The 12,220-nt window shown below is 46.1% G+C and overlaps 1 protein-coding gene and 1 long non-coding RNA gene across 8 annotated transcripts in view; one reads left to right on the forward strand and one right to left on the reverse strand.

Annotated features, from left to right (window-relative positions):
• MAD1L1 (MAD1 mitotic arrest deficient like 1) overlaps positions 1–12,220 on the reverse strand; it is a 320,017-nt gene that overhangs the window by 184,040 nt on the left and 123,757 nt on the right. For 6 of the 7 annotated variants that reach the window (XM_040647851.2, XM_004945136.5, XM_040647852.2 and 3 more), the window contains one exon: positions 6,953–7,093. In XM_040647851.2, the coding sequence (XP_040503785.1) occupies positions 6,953–7,093 (141 nt within the window). Of the gene's footprint in view, positions 1–6,952; positions 7,094–7,209; positions 7,360–12,220 lie in introns of those variants that run through there. The other variant, XM_040647854.1, reaches the window with a different exon arrangement.
• Positions 8,919–9,553, forward strand: LOC121106835. Its single transcript, XR_005839961.1, has 2 exons — positions 8,919–9,264; positions 9,350–9,553. It is a non-coding gene; the product is annotated as an uncharacterized LOC121106835 (long non-coding RNA).

Raw genomic sequence — 12,220 nt, forward strand, 5'->3', positions numbered from 1 at the left:
ACTAATTGGTTCCCTGAAGAAACAACCCTCCTGCTCCTGCTGATTAAGATCATAACTGGAAATAATCAATGGGCTTCAAAAAGAAAATTAAGACAGCAGCTACTGTTGTTTTAATTGCTACAATAAACAAAGTTAAGAGCATTAAGAAGGATCTTGAGATTCTGGCAAATTGCAAAGAGCAGGAGCATAGGAATGCATGGGAACGAGTTTGTGCTGTTTCTGTCCTCTCCAAGCACTTTTCCTAGTACGACTATTAGGCAGTGGGAGTTCAGCAGAGCTCCGAGTCCAGGAGCTCAAAGGCAGAGATCCATTGCAGAGCCCTGCAAGCTGCTCCAGTGCAGCAAGGTGGGGGCACTGCCAGCTCCGGGACAGGAAGAGCGAGGCACCCAGACAGGCCCTGCAGAGCTGCCATTGCAAGAACTCAGCTGTAGATAAAAGTCAATGGTGCGTTTTCAAATGGAAAATCATTGTTAAAAACATTAATCCCTGTTTGTCACAGGAGGCCATCGCTGTGAATTAAAAGATGACGTGAAAATACTTATAAATACATACTTTAAATTCTAAGTTATGCAGAGATCGTGTAGTTATCCTGAAACGAAGCACTAGAAATCAGAGAATTCAAATCCAATCATAATAAAAATCAACCTATCTCAACAAGTTCAAAACACCTCTCCAGATGCCCCGACAAGTGCTGTTTCATACCATTAATGCAAGGCAAAGGCAAGGAATAGATCAAATTTCTGTGGTGCTTTGTGGACGTGCAATTTTCAATTCTAATCTTCTCACCAGATGCTGCTTCCTTGCTTCTCTCAGAGCTGCTTAGTTTCCATGAGCCGCTGCAGCCTTCATCACTGCCAGAATGTAACTAAGCAGTACTTCTAATAACTGGAGAACATTAAACATTAACTTTACTTCTGCACTTTCTGACAAGGAAATTAATTCACCAACACAGTTCCAACGAGGTGTGACGCACTGATCAGAGCACCTCTGGGATACCCCAAAGAGACAACCCTGGCCTGGACAGTTATCCTGCCCATAATGAGCCAGGCACCGAAATACTCCTTGGGCTGAGCTACACGTACATGAACCACACACTTAAGGCATCGTTGGGCTGGATGCACCTGGGAGGCAGTTCAGAGATGGGATGGAGCAGTGCCTCCAGCAGGATGCCATCACTCTGCTGCAGGGAGGCCAGGCTGTGTCCTCACATACCTCGGAAGCTGTTGAGGAAGCTTTGACCATTCCAAGGGTCACTCAAGCACAGCTGAACACAAACCCAGCCACCAGGGTCTGCTAGCAGGAGGCAAGATGAACTATGCTGCATCAGAACAGCTCCCCTGTGTGCCACCGCTGCCTGCTGCCAGGGCCACCATTCCCACCCCAGCTGTCCTCTTGCTTCCTCCTCCACCTGAAGATGTCTGAATGCAAAGCCTGTATCTCTGGGCACAGGCAAGCAGGCTCTCTGGTTTAAACTGTTCTAAAGCTCTCAGTGCCATAAGAAACACTCTGCCCTGTTCTATTGTAGTGAATATGACTCATAACTTCACATCAGCTATCTTCTCTTTCCAAAACATCACTAGAAAATTGGGTAATTTTAAATCTACTGTGAGAATTTAGACCCAGTTCACCTACTTCTCCCATCTCCTACAGCCAGGTGCATTTGAAGGTGATACAAATTCCTCAGGTCAAGCCTTCTTTGTGCTTTGTTATTCAAAACATCACCAGAAGTGTCAACAGGAGCATCTGCTCACACCAAGAGCACTTTTAGGGGAGCACAGGCTGCTAGCATCTATCACAAGAGCCTCCAGAGATGCCACTGTGACGTCCCCAGCCAGTGACAAAGGCTTTGGACACGCAGAACAAAAGCAGACTGCTGTGCTCCAAGCACCCCGCACAGCACCGTGGTCTCACCTCAGCCAGGCTGCTTCCTGCAGCCCCTGACATACCACAGGCTAAAAGGACAGACAACTTCATTAATGATTCCATTTACTCTCTACAAGTTGGTGCCAAGAATTCTCATTTCTTAAGGACGATGGCAGCCTGCTCCTCTTTAGCTGTGGTCCCCAGGAACTGTTGAGTTAAAGCCATTCTTATACTGTCAGAGCATCCACACTAAAACAAGCTGTAAAAATCCACCTTCACAACGCTGCTCTGTGCAGGATACCCATAGCACAGGCACTGCCGCACACCACCTGACTTTCGGTACAGATCCAAAATGAAGCAGCATCTCCAAAAAATCGAAATAAAAGTAATTAATGATAATTGGGCTTCGACATCCAGTCCAACCAACACCAGCCGGTTTTAAGGGCACTCCCACAGAGCACAGACTGTCACCTCTAACAAATCACTGCACCCCTCATGATGCGACTTCCTCATTTATGTGACGGCTCTTTGCAAGGTGCTCTCCCCAGACACAGCCGCCAGCAGGTGTAAAAGAGAGGGGAGGGAACTCACGGCTCCCTGACTTGACAAGGGCACTCAGGTCTGGAGGAAGATGAAACGTGTGAGAGAAGGGAGAACCCACCACCATCCGATTCGCAGCAGTGCCGGAGGACGCAGAGCCTGAGCCAGCTCTCCTCTAGGAAAGAAAGGAAAGGTGAAGGATGCAGCGGCCGGGAAGGCTCAGAACTGCTGAGAGATGCCAAAGCGCCCAGGTTCCAAATGCTATTCTGACAGGGAGTTTGCTCTGTCAGAATATGATGGCCTTCAGCAATCAGTGCTAGCTGGTGCGTGCAGCACGTGAGCATCATCTCCAGAGAGTCTCTTTTCTCCCTCTTGAGTTACAGATAAGATGCTACAGTGACAGCAGAAGTCTGGGCAAGCGAAACACACCGAGCTGGAGCGGCAGGAAGGCTCCAGTGACTCACATTTGCTCTTGTGGACATCCAAAGGGAGCAGGACAATCTTCTCACCGCTTCTCACAGTTGTCACTGAGATAAGCGGTGCAGAAAGGCTGGAAGGCAGCAGAAGGGCAGGGAAAGCAGGCAGGAGAAACCTGAACGTGGAAACAAACTCCTCTGTGCTTCGCACAGATGGAAGGAAATTTCTCTGTGAAGCTCCCATCATCACAGAAAGCCCTTCTGCCGTGTAAAGAAGCAATTTACCTTTGAGGGGGAGAGAGAACTCAGCAGAGGGATAAAGCACGACAAGCATAAAGTGCGGATCAAAGGGAGGGAAAAAAGGAGGCAAAACAAAGTGGAAAAGCACTGAGGGGGAAGCCAGGTGAGAGACGAGGAGGAACTGTTAACTGCTCAAATAAACATTCTATTGCATCCACATAAATCCTAAGCACTTTAAGCACCGGAGTGACTGCTAAGCAACTCACTTTGCAAGGAGCAGACTTGTGCCCGACACCACAGGCACTGCCAGCAGTTGAGCTGCGGTTATCACACTTAGATAAGGTGACAATTTTTGGTCAGCGAGTTTTGAGGTCACCAGTAATACCCATGGCAAAAAATAAACCACAACAAAAACACCGCCACAAAAAACACAGAGCATATGGCACTTCTCATGATGAAACTGTCAGACTCATAATTATCTGATTAGAATACATATGGTGCTCACAGACAGCGTAAATCTCTCAATGTAAAAAATGCCAGAGACCAGTGAAGGTGTCAGCGTGAGTCTTCCTTGCAAATCTCTCTTCATTAAAGTTTCATATGGAGCCAAGTGCGTTGTAATAAAATAGCTATTAATGGAGTTATATTTATGATGATTTCCCTTTTGTGCAGCTGGATATAACTTTTCAAACGCTAAACTCCGCAGCAGAGCTCTGTCACAAGCTGCCACATGCACAGAGGCTTCTTGCTTTGTCACATTTATCTTGAGATTAGAGCTCACGGGAGCAGCAGTAGTAAAAATGAATCAAGATTGGCACAAAAACTGTTAATATTGCTGATGTGGAGCTGAAAACGTATGTCGCGATAAGAAGACAGCCGCAGTTCTGTTAGTTTCACGTATTGATTACATGCTGGCCAGAGACAAACTCATTCCCTTTCCAGTTCCAAAACACGCTTTTAAAAAGATGCTGAGTGACACTCCATTAACCACCCAAAATAGGCTGGCACAGCCTGCTTGCTTTTTCCAGCCTCCATTTCAGGTGGTATTTTTCTTGGTCTCCTCCCTGCTTTACATGCAGTGCTCCATAAAGGGCTTTCTTGGACCCCGACAGCCAGCTCAGCATTGTGGCACAGGGCCTGTGCTGGGGCAGGCGGTCCTGGGCAGGAGATGGCAATCACTTTCAGCCCCAGAACAGACTACGTGTTTGCATGCTTGTGCATTAGAGATCCAGCTTTTATCAGCAGTCATCGGTGAAGGGGATTTTAAAAGCTCCCCATCAGCCTGTCTTCATCCTATTGGTTCTCTGCCCCATCAGGCACAGACAGGATCCGTTCTTCGGCAGCAACACAGTGCTTCCAAAGCGAGCTGGGATGGAAGCATCCCTCTGCATTTGAGCTCCTGGCAAGGCGCCTTTCTTCCTGATGAGGTCGATGCTGCAGACCCAGCAGTGCTCCCAGCAGCTGTCCTGCCAGTCACAGAGGGAGCCCAACACAGCTCTGCACCGTGCCATCCATCCCTGCAGCACGCACTAACAAACTGCTCACACACAGCCCTCGGGGCCTACACACCTCTCTCGTATTCCCTGCGTTCTTTTGCATGGCTTCCCACCTCCACTTACACATCAAGCAGAAGACCCATCAGAGGCCTCATCTCCCTAACGAGTGAGAAGCTGTTACCTCAGCACAAACTCTTCTTACACCCCATCTTCAGCAGAGAGCCTCCTCACTCACGTGGGGCTGCTGCTGGAATGAATGGGAAAAAACTCCATTTTCAGAGTGCAAAAAATTCCGGTTAGAAACATTACTTATTCCCTCTGTGGGTCATTCTGAGGTGGGGCTGCTGGTAACAGACTGGGGCAGCCAGCAGGAACACACACACAGACGTGTCAGCTCGACGAGTATCAAAGGTTCCTATGCTAGGGTACATGGGGTGACATTCAGGTAAATGAAGTGTTCAACAGCGAAACACAAAACAAACCATGGGAACAACCCACAAGCCAGCTGCCTGCTGCCCTCCCAGCCCACCTACAGCAGCTGCTCCCAGCATGGCCCGGCCCCTCTGCCACCAGCACTGAGATGTGCCCAAGTTCCCTTCCGCCCCCCCCGACGCATCAGAGATAGTTTAACCCACATTTCAGAAATCCAAGGTGCCTCATTCCTGCTGCCTCCCCTGTTTGCTTGCGAGATGAGTCACACAGGTGTCAACAATTCTAAAATGTGCAGGGCTGGGAGGTGCAGAGCATTATGTGAGAAGTTATTAATAGCTGCTATCAACCAGATCTTTGATCTGCAGGCAGTGACTTACAGCTGCTGCTCCCGATGACGAGATGCCAGCAGGCCCACATGGACCTCCATCTCCCTTTTCAGCTTTCAGATTTTTACTAGAACAACAAACTCCAAAATTTCAAAACAGATTGGATTTGGCAGCCAACGTTGCAGTCAGAAAGGCAAACACAAGCAAGTGAAGCATAAAATTTCACTTTACAAGGGGAATATAAGGACTTTGAATGCCGCTTCTAGCAAAGTCTTTGAAAGACTTAAAGGTTGACATCACACCAAACAAACCTCCAGAGAACACAGCTCCTTTCTGAAATTTTTCCACGTAGCCCTTAATCCATATCCATGAAGATAAACCTATCATTTGTTCCCTATAAATAATTAAAGGGATTCAGGAACTGGTTCCTACACTCCTCCACGCTTCCACCTGAAAAGGAAAAGGTAATCTGCCACCACCCAATGCAGATTCAACCCATTTGGCAAAACAACCCAGGACATCTCCTCTCCCTCCATCAACCCAAAGCCACCACTGGCAGCAACTCAGAGCACAGAGTGAATCACCCACCCAGCACGTTACGCCAGTGCCATCTAATCCTGCTGTTAAACAATGTGGTCATCAAACAACCACGTGGAGATGAAAACATTCAGGCAAGTTTCCCTTTCATCTGCCACTGATTTCTGGCTCAACTTGCCCAAAACTGAGAAGCAGGGAGGAAGAGGGCCTACAATGCAATACAGAGCTCACACTACACTGCTGTGCCTGCTAAGGCTCTTGAGGTCACTGGAGCCAGTAATCCCTGCCCTAAGGCCCCACCTTCCAAAGAAGAAATGAGCGTTCCCTAAAGATGACAGCAGTGTCAGGGAGGTGGATGCACAGCAGGGCAGCTCACTCTGTGACTTCGGTAGGAATCCCATGAGCAACAATTACTACAAGTTCTACTCCATCTGAATTACAGTATCTATAAATCTGTATGCTGGTGAAATTAGACATGAAGAAAGGAAAACTCACATACTTACAGTAATTGTAAAACCTATGGAATAAAACTGCCAAGATTTAAGATCACAGAGATATTTCCAAATATTTCTATTCAGGACCGTTCCACTACCACCAAATACAGCAGGGAGGTAGGGAATAATTTGGCAAATGGATGTTATAATTTACCTCATTATAGCCCTGTTTCAGCCTGCAAATTTACATAAAGAGAATAATAACATAAGAATCCCTTTGAGAAACACTATCTTCAGAAAAAAAAGAACATGTTTTTCTTAGAGAAAACCCCAGTATAAAAAAGCAGTTAATGTAGCTACTGGTGCTCTGGGGCTTTCAGGCCCAGTGCCACAAAGAGAAGAATAACAGCAGACAGGTACTTTACTTCTCCAAACGCTCCAAGTAAGGGCCTAATGAGCACACCCTTACTGACACAGCCTGCAGGAGAGCCCTGCTACACGCACTGCAGGGAATCACCGACACCACGCGGTGGGTCCTACTGATGCTGGCATTCTGAAGCCTGCATTTTGCAAACCTGCCTTCTGCAGAGCACACTGCTAGGCAGCTCGGTCTTAAACGGCCTCAGCTGTTCCACCCCCGGGGTTAGAGAAGGATGCTGCTTTATTACCTCCAGCTCGGCGTTATGAGCGTGCAGCTTCTGCACCATCTCCTCGGCCTCCCGCATGCGCCGGTTCAGCTGTGGGGAGTGCTCTGCAGGGGTCAACTCGCTGTCATACGACTCCAGGATTGCTCGCATCCCATCACGCTCCTGCAGGGAACAACAGAAATCATTGTTAGGGGTAAAGGCCCTGAGCCCACTCAGGCAGGAGGGTTCTCAGGACAATGTGTTTTTCCCCACTGCAAAAAAACCCGTGATGGATATACCTTCACGGTCTTTGTATGTGCACAGGTGTGAGCACACAGCACCAATAAAATCAATGGAAAAACACAAGAAATGAATAACCATATTGTCTTGGGTATAAAAAAAGCACACATCCTTTGCAGGAAGGCGACACACATTAACCCTCACAAGCAAATACCAACTGAAAACAGAGCCCTCCTTCTTTCTGGAGACACTGCCCTAATTCAACGGGCTGAACAGACTTCTTCAGCAAAACGTTGAGTGCAGCACTTGACATTTTTCCTGCCAAAGAATTCCAGCAATGAATGAACAGAATTATGGCAACAGAAAAGAAATAGATCTGACGATGAACAAAGTGACTGAGAGCAAATATCCTCCAAATGCTGTGTGACTGATCACCTGTTGAGCACTGCAATATTCAGTGCTTACAATTAGTATTTTTTCAGAGGTTAATGTCCAGCTGAGAAGGTGTTTGGCTCACTTTCCTATTTGCTGATGGTTATAAACAGGAGGATCCCTCTCCACGCTCTGAGAGCTTTCACACTCCCAAGTACAAAGCTGGGCTTGAAAGATAACTGTGTTAGGCAGCGCCTTGTGGCCAAGACACTGGTGGGGACAAAAGGCTGAACAACATTCCAGGAAGTCAGGTATGTTTTAAAGAGATTGCTGGTTACAGTGAGATGTGCATACAGGGATTAGAGAGCTGATGAAATGTTTCACATTTTGACTGTATTGAAGAGCCTTGATGTTTGCAAGGCTGCAGAACAGTCAAAGCAGCAAATTCCCACTGCATAAATCAAAAGAGCAGAAACTCCTAGGAAATCCTACAGGGTTGCTTCCCTTTCATTGCTGACATTTCTATTTCACCCTGCTGCAGCAATGCACAAACGTTCAGGGCAAATCCATTATCTCTGTGAATGCTGCGATCACAAACATCCAAACTGCTGTTAGAGGATCGCTCAGCTTCACAGCTGTGCCATTCCCAGGCCACTGCTGCTGCAGAGAACTTGGAGCAGCTCACAAACACTGCTTAGCCATGCTGAAACACTTGGCAGGTACCCTGCCCTCCTGGGGAAACCAAACATTACCTGGATAGGAAAGCCCTTTCCCCTCAATCACAAATGTTAAGGGCTGTATTTCAGATAGAGAAGGGGATGCTAACTGCTCAGTCAGGCGAGCCTGTACCTGCAGCCCATACCCTCCCCATTCAAACCTAAAGGTCATATGCTGACTGCGGATAGCACGTGTATGCATGGGGAAGGAGAGGAGCATTCAAATTCAAGGTGTGAAAATAAGAAGGGGGCACTGCCACGGGAATGGTCTGTGTTCAGAGCATGTGGTGATGCACTGGAAGGTCAGCCAAGATGGTTGGCCTGGTCAGTAAGTAAAAGGATCTCAAGATCAAAGCCCAGCCTGAGGCTGGAAGAACTGTGTTAATAAAGAAAAGCAGGTTCTAACATGAAGGCTGTTGGAAGCTATTATTGGCTTCTTGCTCAGGCCTGAATGAAGGGAAATACTTTTCTAAGGAAAGAACAGTTTTCCAGTAAAGTTTACAAAGAATTACTGATCTAACAGACACATGAAAGGAAAAACTTCCACGTTACTGCAGGAGGATAAAACCAGACGGAGTCACACCACACCTGCCTGGTAATGAACTTGTTCAGCAGAAAAGCAGCAGTAAAGGATGGCTCCATCCTTCCCCCCCAGCAACACACACACATCCCCCAGTCTACCAAGTGTACTCTCTGTAAGGCAGCCTGCCTTTGCTTAGGAGATGACTTTAGTTCCCCATTTGCTCCAGAATCACTTCTAGAACACAGAAGAGAACATAATGATGGCATTTAGTGAAGTCATTGGGTTTATTCTTGCACACTGCTGCAATTACAGCATCATCTCAATGGCTACGTACTCCAAGCTGCTCACTATCGAAGCATCTTTCATCAATGTGATAATTTAACGTGGCAATGTTCTCTCCATTACAGGAGGGCAGTTCCAAACCTCTGAGCATTTTTCAGCAGCAAGCAGGACCTGTGGCAATTCCCATCACACTTGGCTTCCAATTAACTGCTGAATATGAGGTCAGTCGAGTCCTTCCCAGCAGGATCCCAGCAGTTCCCCAAGCTGTTCAGCTGCAATAACAGCAACCATCTGCTTTCACATTAGGATGACGTTGGATGAGAACAGGAGCAGGACATTCTTATGGGGTGTCTTTCCCCTGCAGCCAGCTACAGACCTTGCCCTTCAAAGCTGTACGCTGCAAAGATGCAGCTTGCCAGGAAAAGGAAAGCACAGCAAACACAGCACAAGCTGGATTGAAAAAAAAAGGGACTGAGAAACTGGAATAAAGGGCAGCACAATTAAACACTTGATTCTGGAGTCTAGTTCTCCTCCTTAATTATTTCTAAATATTAATACTGTAATGAAATCATTTCTCACCAACAAGTGGTCCCCAGCTCCATTTTCCAATTCGTCCCCCACCGAGAGCACTCACTGAGAGCTTTCCTCTCCCTCCTAAAGAACTTGTTCGTTTGGCAGGAAACTGAAGTTCTTGTTAAGAAGCCCTCTGTTTAAAAGGATTCTCAACAATTTAATCCTAGTTTTGTAATCGCTGCAGTACCCCCTCATCCCATATGACAAGACACTCCACAACCCCATCAAAGACCTCTGCAGTGACTTCAGTATATCTTCTCTAACTTTTTTCCAACACTTCTGCTCTGTCAAAAGAGTATTCAGCAGAACTGCTCAGATGGGCTCCCATGGAGAACGTCCAGAGTTTACCCAGCACAAAGCATCTTTGCTAACTCATGGCTCACACCCTGACTTTGCAACGGCAGTTCACCAAAAGTAGATCCTGTAAAGTCCTTGGAGGAGCAGGAGAACACAGCACACGTTTGGGTGCTCTTCACTTTGGCCAGTTTCTAATCAACACCAGAACAGAAACACAGCTCGCTCTAACCATGTTCTGAAGGGCTTGGTTTAAGCCCTCGGATCAAATTTCTCTCCAGTTCTTCCACCATCTCCTCTATTCCTTCTCTTACCTAAAGCCAACATTTGACCCATGATTAGGTGATTTGGTAAGCAGCTTGAAGATACAGAAAGGTTCATTGACACTGACACACCAGAGGGCAACAGGAGCGCCTTAGAAACAGCAGGAACATAAGAGGGTTCCTCCAGGAACCCCTCTTGGGGTTGTTTTTAGGGGAAGAGCTGAGAAGCCTTCCAATAAGCACCCACCAGCACAGCACAGCCCACAGCACCGAAGCAGCACTGCGCACACCTCCAGGGCAGCCCATGGCCTCCGACAGAAAGGGAGGAGAGCACACAGCTCCCTGTTGTGCATCGGAAGCTACTGGAGAAAAAGTAAAATATAGTAAAAGAACTAAAAATGCCACGGGACCCTTTATTTATATTATATATAGGTATGTATAAATAAAAACTCAGGTCCTGTTCTTGATGCTTGCTGGCCCCTCCTCAAACATATATACACAGAATTCACCACAGACTTTCTAATTAGTTGGAGAAAAGAAAAATCAATAGGAAAGAAATTAAAGTTACAAATCTCACTGAAGTCAGTCACACACTCTGGGAAAATCTGTTCCTGGGGTAAAGTTTATCTAGTGTCATAATTTTATTGAAATCCTATATCTTCCTATTGACTTTTATCGTTTGAAGCTGGATACCACAGTTGTCATTATTAGAGCCTCAGTGTTGCTTGCAGACCCAAGGTTTTGGGTTGTTCTTCTTTTTTTTTTTCCCCTTTACAAACAAGCTGTAATTGTCTGTTTTATTGATCAATAAATCTTTGGGCTGCCTTTCTTCACCCAGCCTCTGCTCTGTTAAGACTCCTGCGCCATTCTCTGAAAGAAAATATAAAGTTGTTGTGTTTGAAAGAACAGATTGTTTTGTCATTAGCAATGAAAGAGCAGGAATTGTGCTGGTCGGTTCTGATAATGGCTTTTTAATGACAAATTCTAGTCAAAGTAAGATCTGCTTTATTTCCACATGAGTGAACTTCAACTATTAATCCAAAACCCAAACACAGCTCGCTTGCTTTCTCACTTCTGCACGGGTTCCAGCCTGGCAGAGGAGAGAGACTTTGTAAAGTGGAATTATAATGATATTTCCCACTCAGTGCCTTTCTGGTGGTGCAGAAATATTCCTGCTCCTAGTGCTAGATGAGCTTTTTGTTTAATTAATGGTAATTTTAGGAGAATGCTAATAGACTGCTTCATTATAGGAAATCAGTGGCAAGATTTCCCCTCCTCTTCCTCTCCAGACTCCTAACTCCAAATTAGTTGCAATAAGAGAGAGCTTCAAAACGAGACTGAAGAAAGAATACAGAGCTTCAACATCAAACAGATGCTATTTGCAATCAGGTATAATTTAGCTAACTGCTCCTCCTAAAAACACAAATAGAAGAGAATGATGAACGGAGATGTGTGTTTTTTTGCTTTAAGCTATATAGGTATACACGTACAAAGTGGGAGATGGTGTCTGAGGCTGGACCAACTGCTTGGCAGAATAAAAATTAGCAGTATGGAGTGTGGGAATAAAGGCAAAAATGTGGTCAGAAGTAACTGAAGAACACTCTAACAGTCAGATGGTGTAAAGGCCTACTGACAAATTATATCCTTTCGATCCTTCAGAAAAGACTGGTGGGTGCTCATGGACCTGAGTTCACTATCAGTGAGGAACTCCCCAACGGTAGGAGGCCCTGAGAACAGGACAGAGGAACAGACCCACCCCTTGTGAAGGAAGACAGAACATACAGGCTCTGGCAATTATCAACCACTTCATCATTGTGATACCTCATAAAAATACCTGAAGAAAATACCAACAAACAAATTGCAAGAAGGTAGAGAAGAATCAGGGACAAGAAACAATCAACTGACACTCAATATGAATAATAACAAACCAGTCTATTTTCCTCCTTTGACAGGTAACTTGTCTGCTGAATAAAGGCAAATAAATCTCAACTTCAGTGATGTGTTTATCAAAGAGGAGGATTACAATTCAACAACATCTCTGTAATTG

The sequence above is a fragment of the Gallus gallus genome, chromosome 14 (assembly GCF_016699485.2).
Source record: "Gallus gallus isolate bGalGal1 chromosome 14, bGalGal1.mat.broiler.GRCg7b, whole genome shotgun sequence".
In the NCBI taxonomy this organism is placed as follows: domain Eukaryota; kingdom Metazoa; phylum Chordata; class Aves; order Galliformes; family Phasianidae; genus Gallus; species Gallus gallus.